General features: G+C 47.7%; 1 protein-coding gene across 1 annotated transcript in view; it reads right to left on the bottom strand.

Annotated features, from left to right (window-relative positions):
• Positions 1-1,630: 1,630 nt before the first annotated feature.
• Positions 1,631-21,619, bottom strand: part of LAMC1 (laminin subunit gamma 1) — a 171,383-nt gene continuing 151,394 nt past the window's right edge. The window contains exons 19-28 of the mRNA XM_013005679.2: positions 18,930-19,135; positions 18,473-18,552; positions 16,571-16,708; positions 15,634-15,778; positions 14,163-14,312; positions 12,984-13,098; positions 11,660-11,859; positions 10,036-10,194; positions 6,888-6,987; positions 1,631-4,669 (exon numbers count right to left, since the gene is read on the bottom strand). Of these exons, the coding sequence (XP_012861133.1) occupies positions 4,413-4,669; positions 6,888-6,987; positions 10,036-10,194; positions 11,660-11,859; positions 12,984-13,098; positions 14,163-14,312; positions 15,634-15,778; positions 16,571-16,708; positions 18,473-18,552; positions 18,930-19,135 (1,550 nt within the window). The 3' untranslated portion in view covers positions 1,631-4,412. The remainder of the gene's footprint in view (positions 4,670-6,887; positions 6,988-10,035; positions 10,195-11,659; positions 11,860-12,983; positions 13,099-14,162; positions 14,313-15,633; positions 15,779-16,570; positions 16,709-18,472; positions 18,553-18,929; positions 19,136-21,619) is intronic.

Raw genomic sequence — 21,619 nt, 5'->3', positions numbered from 1 at the left:
GCTATGAATACTCAGTGTTCTTGCACCTGCTTCCCGAACAGGCGAATTCATCTACCACTTGTCACTTGTTTCCCGTTGCCCTCATCTACGGACCTCCTAAGACTTCCTATTTCCTTGGGCCTTCATCCTTGAATGTCCAAGCCCCCCCGCCCCACATTGGGAGGTTAAGTCCCACCTGCTGCTACTCTAGCTGGGGGCCCTTCTGCGCGCGCGGCGGCTTCTTCAGACATTCATTCCATTGTGCGCATCACAGATGTGGGATTGGCAGGTTCAGGTTGATGCAGGGGCTAGAATGTTTATTTAAGGAGTAAACTCTGACATATTTGAAATCAAATTATGCTGGTATCAACTCTTGGGGCGGGGGGGAGGGGATTGCTAAACCCCCAAAATGGAATCAGAACAAACTTTAAAACTAACACCTATGATTCATGCTTACAAGGAGACACATTTACTTCTGAATCAACTACAAAATGGGGGAAATGGTTTGAGGTTGAGGTCAAGAACAGGGGATGGAAGAAAGCTAGTAATGGGAGCCCCTGGAGACCACGGATAGGAACTGGTCGGCTGTGGGAAATGGTCATTGCTGTTGTCAGGTACAACCACGTTGGTTCTGACCCATAGCAACACTGTAGGATACGCAGGCCCGCCCAGTGTTTGCTTAGCTGGAATACCGGTGGCGGTGGGAGCTGCCATCCGGGCAGCCTCCCATGTGCAGAGGAGGCCTATTTTTCCCAGGAGTTTCAAGGCTGTGTGTGACCCATGGGAATTTGAACTACCGATCTTCTGGCCGGCACCTGAACATGTGTCATGTGTGCCACTGAGACTCCTCTGGTACTGGCTGTGGCCTCTTTGAGGCGAGTCCAGATTGTCCCGTAAGGTGTCATGGGTCTTAGACATGTGCAAGAACGAGAAGGTGGCATTTGATCCACTGGGGCCCAGGGTTACAAGGGAAGTGCCAAGGAGTCAAAGGGTGGCCCTTACAGTCCCAGGTACTTCCTGCTGCCTCTCCTGTGCCACACGACCTGGTGCGGGCCCTGTGCTCCTGTTGGGACAGTCCCCTCCCGGGGTCGAGGCACAGGACGCTGCTGCAGCAGTTTTCTTCATGTGCTTGAGAGCGTCTCATCCCCTGAACAAACTACCTTTAGTCTGCGGATGTGTACACAGGCTCTAGGTCGACAACTAACTCTGAAATGAAACTGCTAATTTAGGAAGCCCAAATAATTGATCGTTTTCAGTATAGCTATTAATCCACTTTAAAACTACGCCAGAGGTGTGGCAAACTATGGCCTTCGGCCCGAGGCCTGTTTTTGTGAATACGATCTCACTGGAAGCCGGTCATGCTGCTTGGGCGTTGTTCTGGCTGGTTTTGTGTGACCACCGCAGAGCTGAGAAGCTGTGGCAGGGACTGTGTGCCTGGCAGAGGCTAAAATAGTTACCGAGTGCTTTTCCTGGAAAAGTGCGCGGACTTCTGAACCACGGCACCTGAGGGCCTGTCTGAGGCATGCTGAAGAAGACCACAACGTACCCGAACAAGTACCCAGATCAGATCCGCTGAACGCCTTCCTCCCCGTCCCCGCTCCCGGTCAACCACCGTGTGCCCCAGCATCACACTCAGTCCACACCACAGAGGTAAAGGGTTACAAATATTCAGATTTTATTATAAATAAAATACTGTTTTTTGTTCTTTTAAACATAAAAAATGCCAAGTGTTGCATCTGATTCAGCACCCCGGAGAACAAGGCTGTAGAGATTAAGGCAAACCGCTCAGGCGAAGGCACAGGTCAAGGGCCACAGCTGCGATTCGATAAGGCAGTCCCCAGGGGAGGCACCCCCCAGTCCCCAGGGCACCGGGCGTCCTGCAGCACCTTCCTCTCGGTGTTCTACACGACTTCCACAGGAGACTGGCTGGACTGCAGGGGTGGCCTGAACGTCTCCTGAAGAATTGTTCTTTTACACACAAAACCCTGTGGGAACACAGACCACACGGATGGACAGCAGAAAACAAAACCACGTCCCAGCGCTCCAAAGACTGGCTGGAGTGAACAGGACTCCTAGGCTCGGTGGAAAATGGCCTTGGCCCGTGGTCTTCGATCCTGTTCTGCAGTCTTGACCAGATGGTGGATGTTGGGATGGGGCCATGTGACGGGAGGGACTGGCCAGGAAAGGCTGACGTGAAAATGTGACAAGCCAGGCCTCCAGGAGCAATATAAGAGGACCCAGGAGAAAAGTCAAGGCTGGGGGCTACTCCACGTGAGGAGGGTCTTTGGTATACTCTGGCATGCCCCAAGGAGACAGACGCAAGTCAGATCCCCAGGCTACTCCGTTGCAGGAGGAGGCCAGGACAAGGCCTCTCTCTCCCTGTCAGTCTGCCTCCCTGCAGCATGGTCCCCGATGCCCCACAAATGCTCAGTACCCATGCATTCCTTTATAAAACTGACCCGACAGGGCTCAAAACATCTCCAGAAAGGGCATTTCTAACTCACTCCAGCCTAGCACCACAGTCCTACCCATCAGGACTTCCTAAATTCACCATATTCAGCCTGGACAGCTTTCCTGCTCCGGGCCAGGCATCAAAGACAATGCTGTGCTGCCGTGTGGGCCAGCAGAAGTACAATGGGCCCTCTGGCTGGCGGCTGCCTGGAGAGGCTAGCAGGCTGAGGTTAAGATCAGAGAATGGAGATGCTGCAAACACGAGGCGAAGAGCCAAGTGATGGGGGACCAACACCCCCCGGAGGAAGAAAGGCAGGAGGGATGAAAATGTGTTGCACCAGGGAAGAGGGAAACTGAGGCCGAGAAGTGAGCAGACAGTGCCATTCTAGAAATAGGGCCAAGTCTATTTACATAAACTCCTTACTCTATAATCATGATAAACAACAAAAAAAATACCACATTCACACAAAAATATAAATTTGAAATAATTAATAGCACCAGTGTGTCAGATAATAGTTTTCTTCCCCCCCCTCCCGCTACGCAAAGTACAAAGTTGCATAGTGTTAAAGGCTATATATGAATCTCAAAGGAGGGATGGTGGAAGGGGGGAGGGAGGGAATTGTCACACTGTGACCTGAACATCACAGAGCGGGGGCTCAGAAGTTGAGAAGCCCACTAGGAAACTCCATCTAAAGGTCTTCTCTCTGCATCCAGAGAGAGAAGGTTGAGAGGGGGTTTAAATCACCAGGTGTAGGACTAGATGGTAGGTGTTGGGCAGCGGCATGAAATGCTGAGTACAAGGGACTTGCCCCCAGGATCGGACAGTCAGCACTGTGCTGCGATGGGATTCTAGAAGATGGGAGCATCATTGAGAAAGCGGGTCATCCCCACAAAGAAGAAAAACGGACACAGAGGACCCCGACGATGCGAGTCGGATCCCCGGGCTACTCCTTCGCAGGAAGAGGCCAGGACAAGGCAGTGTGTTGGGTTTTGTCAAGACCTTAAGGCACCAATTGTTCTCTTCCAGAGAGTACTAGCTCTCTGGGCATACTGAAAAACAAAACCCAAAACTTTTCTAAAAGCTCCAAGAAACTAGTTTGATTTTGAGAAAGACTTTAGTGGTTATCACAGGCCTATCTCTTCTCTTTCAACTCCCTTTAAAGGAACCTAAAAGACGCTCATTGGTCTACCGGTGAGTGTAAGCTGTCCTTCCAGACATAAGTTATCAGCTGCCTGAAAAAAAGGAAAAAAGTTCATCTTCCTAAGTCAAGAACTAACACAGGAGAAAATAAAAATCTTTAGCCTACTTCGATCGTCTCACATTCCCTTAGAGACCGTCATGAGTAATAACTGCACCCTTACCCAAGGATGGCTCAGTACCCTGCACACAGCAGCGATAACAACTGACAGATGGCTACGGAAATCCTCACTAACAAACACCTTTGGCACAGGACAGTTATTTCCTTTTGTTCAACAGAAGGAGAGAGGCAGATGTGTTTCTTTCTCTATCTTTTGGGGTACACTGGCCAGCACAATGCTACGAGTAGCCAAGCTTTTCCTTCATAGAAACAAGAGTGCTGAGACTGTGGAGGTTCTGCTGGTGTCAGAGGGGGCGGGGGGGCTTTGCTCTGCCCAGGCACGTGAGGGTCCATGCAGGGGTCTACACCACCGGACAGTAGGGGAAGGTACCACATCGTAGGCCCATCCAGAAGGCTAAGTGTGTGTATGTTAGAGGGATTCTGGAGAAGGAGAGACTTTGCTAGATAAAACCCTTTGTTCCCAATTGAGGATGTTTAATTTGCTTCTCTTTAAACTTTGTGACTTTTCCTAGTTCAAAAAGACAGTGATGGAGAGCCGCAAAGAAGTGGGGGGGGGGGTCTGAAAAATAATGTCATCTTTGTGTTAAGGCAACTCGGTGGCCTCACAAGTGCCCCCGCTGTCAAGGGGGAAGGGGGCTGCCTTCCAGCTCCTGAAGGAAGACGCTAAGGCTTCTCAATGGATGGGGTGTTGAAGCAGCCGGACGGTAAGGTCTTCTTGATGTCCTCCAGGTTGCGGATGTCCTTCAGGATCTCCTCGATGTCGCGGTTGTAGTCCGTGATGGCAGCCTCCTGCTTCCTGGCTTCCATCTCCAGGTTGGACACCTTCCTGTCGAGGTCACTGACCTCCATCTCATCTCTGGCTTTGTTGAGGGCGCCTTCGATCTCATTGAGCTTGTTCAGGTCCACCGTGTCCAGCTGCCCTGCAGAGCCAGAGAGGACACAGGAGAGACGCATCCGTAAGAAGGATCACAGCATGCCACAACGCGGGCCCGCAGGCCTTTTGATAAACGCGGACCAGCAGCTGTAGCCATGTAAAGATGACACCGCAGACCGAGAGTTAAACTGCAGGCTGGTGATGTCGGGCATCACCAAGGTCAGCCAAGTCCCAGCGCTGGTCTGGAGAGGAAGGTCGGGGAGTGCAGCTAAAGTGGGCGGGGATGGTTTTATTCTGCAGGAAAACGGCGTTTGTGCTACGCTCCCTAAAGGCAGAGGGGCCACATTCCAGATGTTAAGCCTCTGTGTGTGGTTCTGAATGTCATTTGGTAACATTTAATACCTTTTACCCTCATGTCTGCAGATGAAAATGCACACTGTCATTTTAGTGCTATCCAGAAGGACATAAAAATCTCTAAAATAGAACTGCTAGTTGACTTCTAGGGAGAATGGGCTGATTTGGACGGTCACAACCACTTTCAAGAGTTAAATGCAATTAATAGCCCACTCATGGAAAAATGGCTGAGTTTGGAAGGCTGAAACCATCTCAACACAGCTTCGCTTTAAAATGGGCAAGATGGGGTGGGGTGGGGTGGGGTAAGTTCTTTTTGAAGGAATTGCTTCCATAATCCATGAAAATGGACAGCTGTACAGTGAGCAGAGCTTCATACACAATGTACTGGACTTAATCTGCATGACACCATTTGACATCGGTGATTCTAAGGCCTTAACTCGTTTGCCCAAGTTTACACAGTAACAGGCAACAAAGCAAGGATTGTAAACCAAGTCTGACAGACTTTAAAGTGATCTTCTTTCTGTTTTAAAAATAAAATGAAATAAAAATCCCTCTCTTCTAGTTTACTTTCACTTTAAATCACTCTGCTGGCACAAAGCTGAGTCTAAACATCTGAAACAGATAAAAAATAAAATTCCTCTCTTAAAAAAACAACAACAAAAAAATCCCACAAAGCACTAGCCATACTTTAAAAAGACTCTAAACTCATTCTAACTTGTTTCCAAGGTTAAATCTTTATAGGACTGGACAGCCTCATCTTTCTCCAGTGGAGTGGCTGGTGGGCTAGAACTGCCAATCTTGCAGTTAGCAGCCCAGCACCACCAGGGCTCCTTACTTTAATGGCTCACAAATTATATTACAATACGTTGGTCTAAAGCTGTCCCCACTGGACTACTAGCACCTTAAAACAAAGTCTGGTGACAAAGGTGTACGTGTTCAAGAATGAAGCCCCCCCCCCCCCTTGCCATCAACCAGGTTACAAGAAGGCTTCCGTACACTTCTTCTATAAGGGAATTCAAAAACTTTGCAGAAAAATGGAATTCTAAAGTAAGGAAAACTTTCCATGAACTTTTTGAAGCCCCTTCATATTTCCTTGGCATTTCAGTGGTTTCACCTCTCTTTTTGCATTTCCCATGTCACCACTTTAGCTCTGAGTTAGGGAAGGATGGGTAGTGACCAGGTAGTGACTGCATGACTAGTCTCAGGTGTTTCTTCTTCTTCTATCCTTGAGACCATTCCCTTTCAATTCCTTAAAGACATTCACCCTGTAGAACGAGCTAAAAAAAGTTTTTTTTAAGTCACTATTTCATTACAGCATGAACGGTGACCATGAATGAGCCCTCCATACTGGCAGCAGAGCTTAAAATAAGGAAAGAAAGGCTTTGGATCAGAGAGTTCTACTGACGTGAGTCTGTAAGACGTGTTGAATTAGTACAAGTCGTGACTCGGGGAGCCCTGGCGAGGCAGTGAGTTACGTTTTGGACTACTAGACAGTTCAAACCCAAGGGCCCCTTCAAGGAAGAAAGGTGAGGCTTTCTGTTCCCATCAAGCGTTACAGTCATGGAAACCCACAAACTCTGTCGCTAAGAGTTGGAGTTGACTCGGAGAAGTCGGTTTGGTATTTTTTGGCTCACACCATGCAAGATTCTGGTCATAGTCTAAACAGGTGAGGATACAAACGCTGTCCTGCAGCAAGGTGCTCTTAGCAAAGGCTCCAACATGGAAGACACATACCGATAAGGCATTTTTAAATAAGCAAGAGCTGAAACAAACATAAATCTTAAGGATTTTACTGGACTACTTGACTGGGAGTCAGGCAAACCTATGCTAACTGCTTTTGCATGCACAATAGTAGGTCTTGAAGATAAAATATAGAGGCTAGCGGCTCAGCTGGCTCTCTGACTACCTACCCAGCTGCCCGACGAGCTCATTAATAATGGCCAGGAGGCTGTTGACGGAGTTCTTGGCTTTCCGGGCATTGATTTCTGCTTCCTGAGCAGCCTGAGATGCCTGGAGAGGGAACAAGGAGAAAGAGACAAGCCATTTTTTCATCTTCTTGAAACAGTTTTCTTGTACCCAGTCAACCAACAAATCTAATTACCCAGTGTTTTTGTGTCTCCCCACTCATGAAATGACATTCTCACTGTAGGTTTTTTCTTGGAGGGAATCTTATGTTCATGGTGAAGGGCTTGTTATTTCTAGATGAGTGAACAGCAAGGATAGACAGTCCTTATGCCTGTACTCATGAGGCCCTGCTGGTTCACCTGCTGGGCAGGAGACCTGGGCTCCAGTCCTGGCCAATCTACTGCAGGGAGGCTAACACACTGCTGAACAGGTTTCAGTGGCGTTTTCAGACTAAAATGGACTCTACGAAAATCTTCCATTTCGGAACGGATCACAGGGATGGCGAAGGGTCGCCATGAGTCACGGCCCATTCAGCAGCATCTCACTACAGCAATGCCGGCACCCAGCACTGCATTAACCTGTCAGGGGGCAGCACAGTCTCCCCTTCTCACTCACACGTGAAATTAAGAAGACCCGAGGAGCAACGAAGTCCATCAAGCAACATGTTGTTTTTGCATGTTTTCAAGGAGTATAGTAAAACTTAGAATCCAAGCATATCCTTCTGGGTGCTTTTGGGATCTTCTAAGAAATGTCCCATTCTTTAAAAAAATGTTCATAACCAAGGGGAGTCTTTGCTAGCCCCTCTCCCCCCACCCCGCCACCAACACAGACATGCACACATGCATGCACACATCTACTGATTGGGGCAACACAATTTACATCGGAATAATCCACCAAAGGTAAATATACTTGGGAAAACTCCATGAAACCTGAACAAATACAATGGGCCTGAGTCACAGCAGGAAACGGCAATGTCAGGGGAAGTGTCTGAGGATCAGAAAACAGAGGCTCTCACAGCGACAGCTAGTCATCAGACAGGGGTGGCTGTGCGCTCCCTAGGAATGAAAGGTTCCTCCCCAGTTTGGGGTCAAGAAAATGCTAGATTGCTTTTGCATCAAAACAATGTAAACTGAAAGGAAAAAAGAACAAGTGAATGAAGGCCCCCTCGACAGGCTACCGCTGCCCTCCCTGAGCCTTCCCTGGCGGGGGAGAAAGGAAGGGCGTGGCTACTGTCCCTGCGAGAAGACTCAGCCCTCACTGCCATGGGGTGCATACTGACGCCCACCACTCGGTTTAACCTGCTGATTCCTCCTCCTCACCCAGAAGCCCCTCCATGCCTGCACTCTACTGGTGGAGGAAAAAAAAAAAAGAGTAAATGCCCACCTAATTCACAATAAAAATGTTATTAAAACATATATTTTTTTAATTTCAGACTCCAGGAGCACCTGGTAGCATAATAGGTTCTATGTTGGGCTACTACTCTCAAGGTCAGCAGTTTGAAACCACAAGCTGTTCCACAGGAGAAAGATGAGGCTTTCTACTCTCGTACAGAGGTAGAGTCTCAGAAAACCCAAGGGACGGGTCTGCTCTGCCCTACAGGGTCCCTGTGCATCAGCACGGACTCAGGGCAGTTGATCTGGTTAGTTTAATGTCGATTTTTCCGGACTGATGTGATATAAAAGGGTCGGTGTTATTGAAGGTGTTTGTGTTCCTCATAATTTCTGTACCAAAAGTAATGAGATATATATACCTTTGAACGAAATCCATGCCCTTTCCCGAAAATCCCAAAGAGCATATCGGTTCCTTTCTTTCAATAGTTTCCAACTCGAATGTTATTCCAACCACATTTAAAAAAATGAAGCCCACAGATCTTAAGCATCTACGGGAGGTTTTTTGGGTTTTGCTTTGTTTTGAACTATATGGGAATTTCCACTTGAGTCATACCTTGCCAAAAGAAAATGAAGCCAAACCAAAAAACCAACGAACTAAAAAAGCATATGCAAATCAGGTGTTTACATAACGATTACTTCCTATGCTGACTTTCCCAAGGTTTTCTGGTTGTGAGTCCCTGGGTGGTGTGAGCAGGTAACACACTTGGCTGTTCACTGGAAGGTTATCAGTTCTAGTCCATCCAGAGGAATCTTGAAAGAAAGGCCTGGCATCTTTCAAAATACCAGCCACTGCCCCTGCCCCTTCCAGAATCCCCCTCCAATCTTGATACCCAGGAGTCACCCTTGACACCCAGGGGTCACTCTGCAACGAGGTCAACCCGATGGTAACTGGTTTGTTTTGTTACAGTCTTTTGTCTAACTGACAATTCTAATATTTCTCTCTCCCATCCAACAATCAAACGATCCCCAGTCAAGGGTGCTGTCGGAGGAAGGAAACCACTCAAGCCTTTCAAAAGCAAAACAGAGCAGCAACAGACAAAGTTCTTTCTGGGCCCGCGTTTCCACACGTCCACTCTGCTGACCACTGTGTTAGGTCTACGCACCATCACAGACGTGGAAAGTTAAAGGAGACGTGCGGATGGTGCTTTCTGGCGCTGGTAGTGGCGAGCACCGTTTGTGTAGAAGCCCTGGGACACCGACACTGCTCTTTCCCCGAGGGAGCAAAGTGCCGGGAGAACAGGAGCAGGAGGAACGTAAGTTCCTTTTTGCGTTTTTGCTCCTTTTCAATTTTATGCCCTTAGAAATTACCCATTCGCAATCTTTAAAATATTATTTTTAAATGTGCTAAAACCTCCAGGGTATAAACCAAAGCTCTGCTCTGACCGAGAGGAGCTTTGGGGCAGGACAACTGGGCAAGAGAAATACCTGGCAGAAAATCCAAGTTCTCTGTCTTCTATGTCAGAACCTAACCTGGTTTTTGACCGGAAAATCCAAGGACAAGCAGAAGTCAGGATGAAAACGAAACACTTCTCATCCAGGTGGGGACTCTGAGTAAGAAACGCCCTTCACTCTGCCTGGTGAACCAAGCTGCCCAAGGCTCTCACCAGGCCTGCCATCATCATATCCTGGTAAGAACCGCCCCTCACGCTCTGCCTGGTGAACCAAGCTGCCCAAGGCTCTCACCAGGCCTGCCATCATCATATCCTGGTAAGAACCGCCCTTCTCGCTCTGCCTGGTGAACCAAGCTGCCCAAGGCTCTCACCATGCCTGCCATCATCATATCCTGGTCAGCGTCGTCCTGCTTCCGCTGCAGCTCCGCCTCTGCGTCCTGTAGCTGTCTCAGCATGTCGTGCACCTCTTGGTCCAGATCAGTCACTTCGGCAAAAGTCCTTTCCGCCTCTGCTCTGGTGCTAGTGGCATTCTAGGCCCAAAGCACGCCAGTTACTAACGAAACAAAAACACCAAGCACGCGCCTGCCCCCTTCCGTAATGTGTAGCCATGGGGGACAGCGCGGTGGGGGTGGGGAAGGGATCCAGGATTCCCACAGTAATATCTTGAATTACACAATTCGTTATTTGCATTCAAAATAGCAGTAGTAAAAAACGATCACCACCAGCCAACACATTTTATGCAGCATGCTCATTTGTACCCTCTCATTTAATCCTCCAAATAACCCGTCCTGCTGCTGCCATTTCTAGTGCAGTTCACAAAGCTATTAAGTGTAACCAATTTAAATAGGATACACTTTTCAGCTATATCATACTGATCAGAATCCTTCACCTGGAGAAATTTTAAACCCAGAGCTAGTCTGGTTCTTGGCAACTCATCATAATATACAAAAAGATCCTAATCCTGAAAATAAAAGTGTTTTATAAAATACATAGAACCCAAGATGTAGTTAACAGTTCTACACGATTCTAATTTAGACTCGGTTCCGACCTTTCTGTTACTCCTTTCAATGAGACAAAGACTGACCTTTAAAGAAAAGAAGGTATAGTCATAAGAGGAGTATAAAAATGTCTCGAACCCTGGTGGTGCTGTTAAGCAAGTGTGGACAGCTAATCTCGGTTAGGGGTTCAAACCCACTAGCTTCTCCTCTTGAGAAAGATGAGGCTTTCCGCTCCATAGAGATGTGCAGCCACAGCAACCCAATTAGCCAGAGCAATGTGCTTGAAGGAGGGGCTCGAAAGACACAGCACTGTGCATTGGCTGGAGAGAAAACACGGCAACTGTCCACATTCAAGGACTGTGTTGGCTAGAGCGTCTGACAAGGCTTTCGTTTCCGTGGGAGGAGAGTGCTAGTCGCCAGAGCCACTCCCTTCCTCACACTCAGACTCTGCCACTGAGCAGCAGTAGCCACTTTAAAGACCCTCTCCCCTCCCGCCAATGTGACTATGTAGGTAACAATGCTTAGTCATGAAAGGAAATGGCAAGTATGATGGACTGAATTATGTCCCCCAAGAATATGTACTGAAACCCTGACTCCTATACCCGTGATGCAATCCTATTTAGAGACCAGGTTTCCTTTGTTATGTGAACCTCATCACTTCAGAGCTATAAAGGGAGGTTAGACACAGATAGGGGCACATGCTGGGGAACCAGATCCACTGGAGGGTCACCAAGGAACCAAGGGGCGCTCGGGACTATTGACAAGGAAGGAGTCAACACAGTCCAGACCCCTAAGAAATGAATGTCTGTATTTTAAGGGCACCCACTTGTGGAATACGTGTTACAGCAGAAGTAGTAACTAAGAAGCAGTGATGGTTCTTGGAGTCAAGTTTAAAAAAAAAAAGTGGCAGGGGGTTTTGGAGCTTGAAAGTGAACTGGCAATAAAATAAACTAAAACGAGAGTGTGAGCTGGCTCTGTGGGCGAGGGAAGCACACACCTTTTGGACGGCACTGGCGATCCTCTCGGCCTCGTGGGCCTTGTCCTTGGCCTCCGTGGCATCCGCAGCGGCGTTGCCCAGAGCCAGCTGCGCTTCCCTTGTCTTCTCATTGGCTTCCACGATCGTCTGGTTGATGGCAGGAATCTTCCTCAGCGCCTCCTCGGCAGCAGTCTTGTTATCGTTCACACGCCGGTCAAAATCTGCACCACGTGGAAGGGAAGCATGCACGTGACTGAATGCCCAGCAAGGCGAGGGGAGCCTCCCGGGGTGATGCCGCTGGGGTGAATTAAGAACACAGACGTCCTCCAGAGATGCATACAGCACACATCTCCCCTCAAAAGCACTACCGGCCATGGCCATCGTCACTGAGGATGCACCCGTTGCGGGAGGGAAGCTTCTGACGGGATAGTCACTGTGAAGCGGGCAGGGAGCACACCAGCAGCAGCACACACAGGGCAGAACGCAGTCACAGTTTGTCTCATGCGTGCTGCCGTGACATGGCACTGTGGGATCGCTGTATGTGAGGAAACTAGGAATGGTAGACGGTAAGTTGCCTCCGGGTCAACAGTGAGAGATAGCCTAGGATTCACACCCAGGCCTGCTCACACCAGAGGCCGGGCTTTCACCATCATCCTGCACAGCTGCCCTGAGTAATCACACTACAAATGCTCCAAGAGCCCTGGTGGCATCGTGGTTATACCTGGGGCTGCGATCCACGCAGCCCTGGGAGAACGACTCCCATAAACAGTCACAGTCCGTACAGGCCACAAAAAACAGTACAGTCTCGGGAACCCAGGGAGGAGGGGTCTCTACGGGTCAGCATTGACTCGATGACAGCAAGTTTCAGAGTTCAAGACAATTTTATCAGAGCACAATTGAAAAGCACCCAGTGAACTGGGCACACGTCCGTCTTGGATGAAGAGAGAAACCCCTAGTAGAAGATGCCGCTGATAGAGAAAATTCAGGATAACGATCTCTATTTAGCAGCATAAGCCAAACAGGCATTTAATTTTGTTTATACAACTCACTTTCTCTTTTTAAGCCACCCTCCCCCCCATTTTTTTTAACATCTGGCATATGTAGAGGCAAAACAACTTGAGTGCTGAGCTTTTTCTCAGCATAACAAAAGTAGGGCAAGTGCTGGGGAGTGAATGAGGTCAGTGTGGTAAATCCATAACTTGAATTGGGATGGCAGGTGGGGCGGTGGTCTTATTTAAACTATTAGCTTTCCTTCCACAGGTATCAGAAGATTCTCATGAAAGGAGCTTTGAAGTAAAATCGAGGAAATGTCCAAATCAACCCCTGCCGTTCGACTCTGTCCTACCTTTCAGGTTGTTGAGGATATCATTGGCTTCTTGTAAGGTATTTCGTCCCTTTTTGGCAGCTTCTTCAGCAAGAGCTTTGGCAGCATCAGCTCGGGCCAGGAGTTGGTCAGCGGTCTGGGAATACAGGGCGGATCAGACAGTGCACCTTCTCAAAGGACTCCTTTAAGTTCTAGTCTAACAGGACCTCCTCCTTGGGGGTTGCAAACATCTAACAGGCCACGCTGCTGATGGAAAGTTTGGTTTTTTAATCGACCCAACTGCACTTCAGAAGGCAGGCCTGCAGATCTCCTCAGAGAGCTCACAGCCAAATAAAACCACCGGGCGCACAGGTCTGCTTTGAGACGCACGAGGCCGCCCTGAGTGGAAATGGACTAGTTGGCGACCAGCATTCTAAAAGACCAGGCATCCCACTGGAGATCCCCTTGCAGACGGGTCTCGGGGAGGAGATGAGCCAGTCAGGGTGCGATGTAACAATGATGAGAAATACAACTTTCCTCTAGTTCCTAAATGTTTCCTCCCCGCTCCCACTACCATGACTCGAAATCGATCTTGCAAGTCTGGCTAGACCAGAGGAGGTACACTGGTACAGATAGGAACTGAAAATACAGGGAATCCAGGATGGATGAGCCCTATAGGACCAGTGGTGTGAGTGGCAAAACAGGGAGGGTAAAGGGAGAATGGGTAGGAAAGAGGGAACCGATTACATGGAACTGTGTGTGACCTCCTCCCTGGGGGACAGACAACCGAAAAGTGGATGAAGGGAGACGTCGGACAGGGCAAGATATGACAAAATAACCATTTATAAACTATCAAGGGCTCATGAGGGAGTGGGGACCGGGGAGGGAGGGGAAAAATGAGGACCTAATGTCGGGGGTTTAAATGGAGAGAAAATGTTTTGAGAAACGATGTACAAATGCGCTTTACACAATTGATGTGTGTATGGATTGGGATAACAGTTGTATGAGCCCCTAATAAAATGTTAAAAAAGAAAAATAAATAAATAAATAAATAAAAGACCAGGCATCCCAACGTTACCACCATCACCTTGGTGTGAAACCACGTTAGGCCCCAGACTTCCCTCCTGCCCCTGGAAGCACGGCGGCACTGCAGACACAGCTTATACTTGGCCCCTTCGAGTCTGACTTCGGGAGAGAAAGCAGTCTGTAAATCAAGCCAACCTGCTGCTCAGTCTTTCCTTTCTCCAGAAGCTTCTTCACTTCAAGCTCCTTCCCTCTCATGTCTGCCCTGAGGTCCTCGTAGTCTTTTAGCTTCTTGTCAACGAGAAGGTCCAGGGTCTCAGCTCCTTTCTTTATTTTACTGGCCTCCTTCTGTGTCAAATAAGTAAGACCACTACGTTTCAGACCAGATGAAGTGGTGAGCAGGAAGGGTTAACAATGTGAGCCCCATATATAAATTTTATATAGACATATACATTCACGTTTGTAACCCAAGTAACTTTTAGGAGGGAAAGGGAAGTTTCGGGTAGTCCAGTCTCAGAGAGTACACACCATCTCTGGAAAGCATGCAAGACCGCATGGAAGGAGCCGTGGGAGAGTTCACGACCAGAAATGGAGCGAAAAATCACATGGAAAGTGGCCATTAAGAGGAGTCCACAGAACCCCCCAAAAGCAGACCGCATGAGAGCCCGCAGAGGGCGTTAGAGCTGTGTCCACGCACAAGGGAGAAATCCCATCCTGAGCCCCGAGAGCCAGTATTTATTTTTGAAAGAGGAGCAATTAGTCCTCCCTTGATCAACCTTTAGAGTGGACAAAGAAAAGGACAAGACAGCTCTGACAGGATGAACACACTGCGTAGCCAACACCCCAGGTCCAGAGCCCTTTCACCCCAGAGGCTCCCTCCACGGACTCCGTCCCGGTCACTTCCGAGCCTACTTCTCCAGCCCTGCAGCCGAGACCAAATTTATACACAATGTTCTCAAATTTATACACAATGACTTATCCAGTGTGTTTGTGTCTGGAGAGACTTAAAACTTTACAGTAAAAAACCCAGTCAAGATCTCAGATACAAGTGAGTGATAAACTTTAAGTAGAATGTAAAACTCACGCACTTGCAAAGAGGCTTCAACAGGCTCATGGGAAAATGGGAAAGATCGTGGAATTTTCCCGTGAACTTTTTGAAGACCTCACCCACCCCACCCCCGCATCAGAGGCTGATCTGAGTACTCAAAATTGAAGACAGATAGGAGACTAAATCTCACCAATCCCCACATATTCTACCCGCCCCACAGCATTCTGACCAAGTTCTTTCACCTCAACCCCTCTCCTCCTTCATTTCTCCCTCGTTCACTACCAAAGCTGGTGGTATACTGGGCTTTAAGCAATGGAAATAAATGACAGCTCGGTTTTACGGAAGTAGTTATTCATATGGCTAGAGAATGCATTGCTTCCAATGACAGGATTCCTTACCTCAACATTCTACGACTGCATGAGAAACAGAATTCCGTTTTACCAGTGAGCCACTCGGAGAGCGGAGGGATAGAGTGACTGGGACAGTCGCAGACAGCCAGACTCTCGCCAATGGGAACTGGGGGTGGGTGGATATGGGGTGGTGCAGCATGGGTCTGGAGGCCGGTGGATGGCCAACAGCACATGGACCCACAGCTCTGTGCTGAAAGGCTCCCCCCCATACCTCCAGGGCCTCCGAGTCCACAGGGGTCAGCTGAGCGACGCTGGCATAGATCTCCACAGCTTTGTCCCCAGCCCTCTTGGCCTCGTCGTGTACCCGGGCGGCTTGCTTCTCCAGATCCTGGGAGATGTTCTTTGCCTGCTCATATCTAAGGACAGGGAACAAGAACCGTGATGCCATGAGTCCTTTAGCTGCCCCAGCATCATAGTATTCCGCAACGTCACTCGAAAGTTTATCCCTTGTGTGGCCACAGGACATCCAGCTTTGAATTTTTTGTTGATACCATGTGTATTCCGTAATGGGAGGCAGGTTGGAATCGGGGGAAATTTTTGTGTGTGTTTGGTAATACTGACTTTTGATACAATTATGTGGGGCATGTATGTCCCAAGATGACTCTGGTGGTAGGACTGGTGTCGTGAGGCCGTTTTCTCCAAATTCACAGTCACACAAGTTCCCACCAAGCAGCAGTGCATGCCACACTGGGATGACACTTCCCCAGGTCAATAAAAGGGTTAAAACAGCACTCCCAAGACGTCAGAGAAAGCACTACATTGAGATGCTATTTAATACTAACACACCCCTAAACTCACCTTTCATGTCTTTATAACTTGAACTTTTACCTGAGACACCCTTTGAACAGTTACGGCTCAAGTACATTATCTCTACTTTGTGATATTTTTGTCTGTTTGGTGTTGTTCTTTTTCTCTTTTAAGCTGAAATTTATGTATGATGGCTAGTCTTGTCACTGCTCTTGGCAGTTTCAGCCACTGAATCAAATGGAATCTCTGTGGCTCCACATCCCCTGCTCCAATCCCGACACCATTTCAAAAGCAACCTCACTGTGCAAGTGCATGCCCTGATGCCACGTTCCTTTACTCAGGAACTGCTGGGACTTCGAGACATTTTTAAAGGCTGTAAGCCACTATGAACGGACACTCACTTCCTGTTCAGCTCCTCAATCTCAAGCGCGGTTTGCTTTTCCCCCGCCAGCGTCTTCAGAAGCAGATCATACGCCTCTGTGGATGTGTCATTGGCCGTCTTCGCCACCCGCACAATGTCCTCGGCTTCTTGTTTGTGGCTGCGCGGCGTGACACGGAGACAGATAAACCATGAAACCAGCCATCCCACAGGGAAGGAGGTAGCATTTAGGTAACGCTCACTTTACTAGGTCCACAATTAAATATTTGGGCAGAGTCCTACCAATATTGGAAAAGCTCATGAGTTAGGAATTCTGTGATCATTTCAGTGGTGATGGGTTTAAGAACAGCACTCTACAAACTAGGAAAGGGATACTTTCCAAAATTTAGAGTTTTAAAATATACAGGGGGGTAAATGTTTATATTTCTTCAGAAACCTACCTTAACAGATTTAAGAATAAGTTACCACTGAAACCTTGTATGCTAACAAGAAATGTTACCCAGTCAAAACACCAATCCCAGGCCTAATGTTTATTACTGTATATACTCAAGTATAAGCTGGCCCAAATATCAGCTGAGGCAACCTAATTTTACCATAAAAATGGCATTAATAATGTGCTGTAAAACTCGGCGTATACACGATTGTATATGGTAACAATTTGCTATTCTAGTGCAGTCACTACATAGTCTTAAAACGAACGCAACTCTTCAGACGTTAGGAGCACACCTCTCCAGAGCAGCTTAATGCCTGGAAAAGCAACCCAACGCCAACGGCAGCGGCAGCGATGAAGTCACCGGGACGCCAGCCAAACCATGCATTTCAGCCGCGGAAACCATGAAGGTTGGTGGGGGGTTTTCCCCAGTGATGAAAGTTCATAATCCTTTGCCACACTGCAATATGTGACCCTTCTTTCGAGGATGACACATTTTCATCCATAATCCTTGAATGATGCACCCCAGAATTAACTTATGTCCAAGATCTAACACTCTTGGGAGCGAACCAAAGTGCGTTCAGCTATCTTCTTTCAGTAAGAAAATCCAGCTATGAAACCATCCGTGTTCTGTGACCCAGATGACACGGCTCACAGACTGCCATTTACCCAGACTGAAAAGAGAGCTGGTGTTAAGGGAAGAAGCTCAACCAATAGGGCTAGAATTCTGATATTAAGTGTACTCACGCACCCTGCACTCATCTCTCCATCAAAGGTATCTATCTCACGACTGTAAATCAGGTCTGTAAACGGTTCTGGGTTCAATAAACATTTTTGGGGGAACCCATGATAAGGAGCCCCGGTGGCCCAGTTGAGGAAGTACTGGACTACTAACAGCAAGGTCCGCAGTTCAAGCCCACCCGCCATTCCTTGGGAGAAGGAGAAGGCTGTCTGCTCCTATAAAGATTTACAAAGCTTGGAGACCAGTATGTCAATAGTTGTTCTAGCAGTGAAGAAAATATAAAATGACTGCTTTGTGAAGGATACTTTTAAGCAAGTTTAAAAAAAAGATTTTAACTTGCTATCCTATATAATGTAAAGTCTTCTGGAGACGTTACCTTACACTTAAAACATGTTTAAAATATATATATTTTTAAAGCAGGATCTATTGCCTGTGTTCTTTGGCTGGTTTTCCAATGTACCTAGGATTAGTCTACTGAGACTCAAAAAGAGAAGAAAGAAATGAATATTTTCATTAAAAACAAACAAACAACCTCTTTCCCCTGTAAGTCATCCTATCCTAATGCCCACGGTACATTGTCTCATTCCAGAGGACAAGGACACAGTAAGCATGGCTGAGGACATTCCAGAAAAGGGCAGCGAGCTGCATGCTGAAGGCAGTGTTCCGGAACGTGCTGTGGGGAGGGGCCGCAGGTGGGCACCCACCACGAGGGAAGCGCGACCTGAACGGGGGACCAGGGGTCTGGAGGTTACCGTTCAGCAAGCTCCCGTGCCTCTTCTGCCAAGAGCGTCATGTTGTTGGGGTCCCCCGTGGAGTCCGGTTGAGCAATTGACTGGAACAGAGATGCACAAAGCACTGATCTCAGAGGGCCGAATCACGTAAATTCAGCAGTAAGCCTCTGTGTGACATCAACATCTGTGATGGTGGACTGCTATTTCTCTTTTCAGTAAAGGATCGAAGAAGATCAAATGGTCAAGAGCCAAAGGAGGGACAAAGCTTCAGGGAGAAGCCAGAAGGTCCTTCTGTTATTGCTCGCTGGTAATTATTTCATCCTATCCACGAGCGGTGTGGCTTTCTCGCTCCATGTACAAGGCAAATGAAAGGAGACAGGGGGTCAATTTAGCTGAAGAAACACTCTCCTGCCAGTAAGAGACTTACTGCTCCGAGACCCCCAAGCCCACCCCACTTCAGACTCCCCCAAGCACTCACCACATTGGCAACGGCAACTTTCGCCTTCTCCAGTTCCCGGGAAGCGATTTCCACCAGCCTTTCGGTGCTCTCCACGCGGGCACGTGCTTGTTCAGCTAAATTCCCGGTCTCTTGGATGGTCTTCCGGATGTTCTGCAAACGGCTAATTTGGCTAGAGAGACTGTTATTCACTCTCTGGAGGCGATCCATCAAATTTTGGTCTACATCTGCCACGACAACGAAGAAGGAAGACCATCGATGATGTGCGCATGGATTCCGGGGCAGCCGCTTGGAGCAGGCGATGCCGCCCATCTTTCCGTTCCCAAGCACAGCGTCCTTCTACCAAAGGAGCCCTTCTGCCCCAGGCAGGGCGGCCACTCCACCGTCCCAAGATGTACCGACCCTGCTGCGCTCAGCTCCATTCTCGGGGTGCCTGCCCCTCCCACATGGTCCTAAGTCTCCCTGTCTCACTTCCCACCGCTGCCGCCCAATCATGGGCACTGCCGAAGGGTGGGGGAGGGGTGGGGGGAGTCAATTTTGACATTCAAGTGCATGCCAGGATAAAAAGATAATGCTCCTAAAAGTATGGCCAGTCCTGAGTTGAATATCTTTCAAAAGCCGGTCGAAATATAGCAGATTACACCCGTTTGTATTTTAAGTTGAATGACAGACCCCTATCCCATTCAACTTACAACTCGTACTTCAGTCCTTAAAAATCAAAAGGTGACTAAAAACCCATGTAAATATAAGCCGGTCCTCATGAAAACTTTATATGTCATGAGACTTGCTAACATACATGGGTGCTTCCAAAAGTTCCTAGAAAATGGATATAAAAGACATGGAATTTTCCATGAACTTTTTGAATACCCTTTGTCCACGCACCATTAAGTATCCTACTAAAAATTCACTGGATTCCGATTTCAGTTTGAAGCTCAGGGTTGGGGTCTAAGCTCTCCAAGAAATGGGAACATTTAGGGTAGCATGATTAATGCAGGCTCGAAAACAGCCCCGTGCAAGCAGGACGCTCCAGCACGCCTACAAAGGCTGTGAGCTGCACAGCTCCTTCCTCCACGGGGCCTCGCTTGGATGATTACCTAAATAACTCTGTGATCATCTAAATATGTTTAAGAAAACAAAGGTCAGACACGATTTTAAGTGACAGAACATAATTTAGATTTAGGAGGCACAGACGTCCCTTTAGAATTTCAAGAATACAACAGAGAGTCACCTTTCTAACCAGTTCTTTAAAAACACAACAGTATTTGAGAAGAGCAGAGAGAAATTAACTAGTAGGATCACTTCAAATTCCTTCTAACTCCAAGTGTCTATTTCCAAGGCCTAACTGCATCGCATAATCTATCAAACCTGCCGAATAAACACAGCTCAAACTAAAAATGAATATTTAGGGATTGTATTAAAAGAAAAAGTAAATAATTGTGAAGTTATTTTCACTTTGGGCTAGTTTCAACCTATGTGGGACAAGTCAGCCAGGAACTCCACAACTGAGCCTTAGTGGGAATGGATTTTAATGTCAGCCTCACTAGGGGCTCACAAGGCTCTTAGAAGCAATAGCTCATAATACTCGCTACCTCTCAGGAGGCTCAAGGGGAGGTATGCCAGCCAGGAGCTTCCACCCATCAGAATCACCTGCCTGAGCAGAGGAAAGTAGGCGAGAGTTGGAGTTCCTGGGACCTGTGGGTCGCTGGGGCTGTGCTCAGATGCTCGCAGCTTCGACAGGTGGTAACGCTGGCTAATGGGCCTTTCTGGCATTAGAGTAGTACATACCAAAGTGGGCAATATTGCTCCTTAGGGAACAATGGGATGATGGGGGCAGGGGGAAGCTGCAAAAGCAGATGCCTATACTTTATACTAGCTCGTGAGCTATAGTATAAAAGTGCCTTCATTGCCAGGGAGGCAGAGTACTTCTCTGAAAAGGGGCAGTAGTAGGCCCAAGAAGTTTGGGACCTACGCATGAAGGCTCTGTGCCAAATCCAGCTCTCATCTGAACTAGCATGTTCTAAAGAGTGACGCACACACACTTCAATCCTCCAACATACAAGGCTAGTCAGATGTGAATTTGTTGTTTCAAGAGACGACCTTAAGGAGACCACATGTACAAATGTAGGTCTTGGTGCTTAGTATAGTATCTGGTATAGTATTGGCACCTAGCAAGTATAAAAAAGGGGCGTGTTAAAAAAAAAGGGTTAGTTCACAAAACAAGAAATACAAATAAATTTAAAAGCTGGTGAATTAGCTAAAATACCTTATTTTTACTCTCAGCTTAAAAAACTGGAGTTTCCTTTAAAATCCATAAATGCACTTAAAAATAATGATTTTTTTCCACCTTAAATCAGCCTTTTCTCTATGTATGGAGAGGTGTTATCTGTTAGGAGAAGCCCTGGTTGTATAGCGGCTACGTGTTTGGCTGCAAGCCGCATGGTCAGCAGTTTGAAACCACCAGCAGCTTCAAGGGAGAAAGACCAGGCTTTCAACTCCTGTAATCAGTTACAATCTCAGAAACCCACAATGAGTCAGCATTGATGCCTGAGTGAATAAAAGTTTTATCAGGGATTTTATAGACTCAGAACAACTCATAATCCTTATTTTGATTTAATTTTCTATAAAAATCTCAGGGACAAGGGAAGAACAAGCGATCCAAATTGGTGGGGAGGTGGGTGTGGGAGACCTGGTAGGGCAGGATCAAGGGGAAC

Source organism: Echinops telfairi, unplaced genomic scaffold (genome assembly GCF_000313985.2).
Source record: "Echinops telfairi isolate 266 unplaced genomic scaffold, ASM31398v2 ScPeMD7_7424;HRSCAF=8462, whole genome shotgun sequence".
NCBI lineage: Eukaryota > Metazoa > Chordata > Mammalia > Afrosoricida > Tenrecidae > Echinops > Echinops telfairi.
This window is presented reverse-complemented; position numbering and strand designations above follow the sequence as displayed.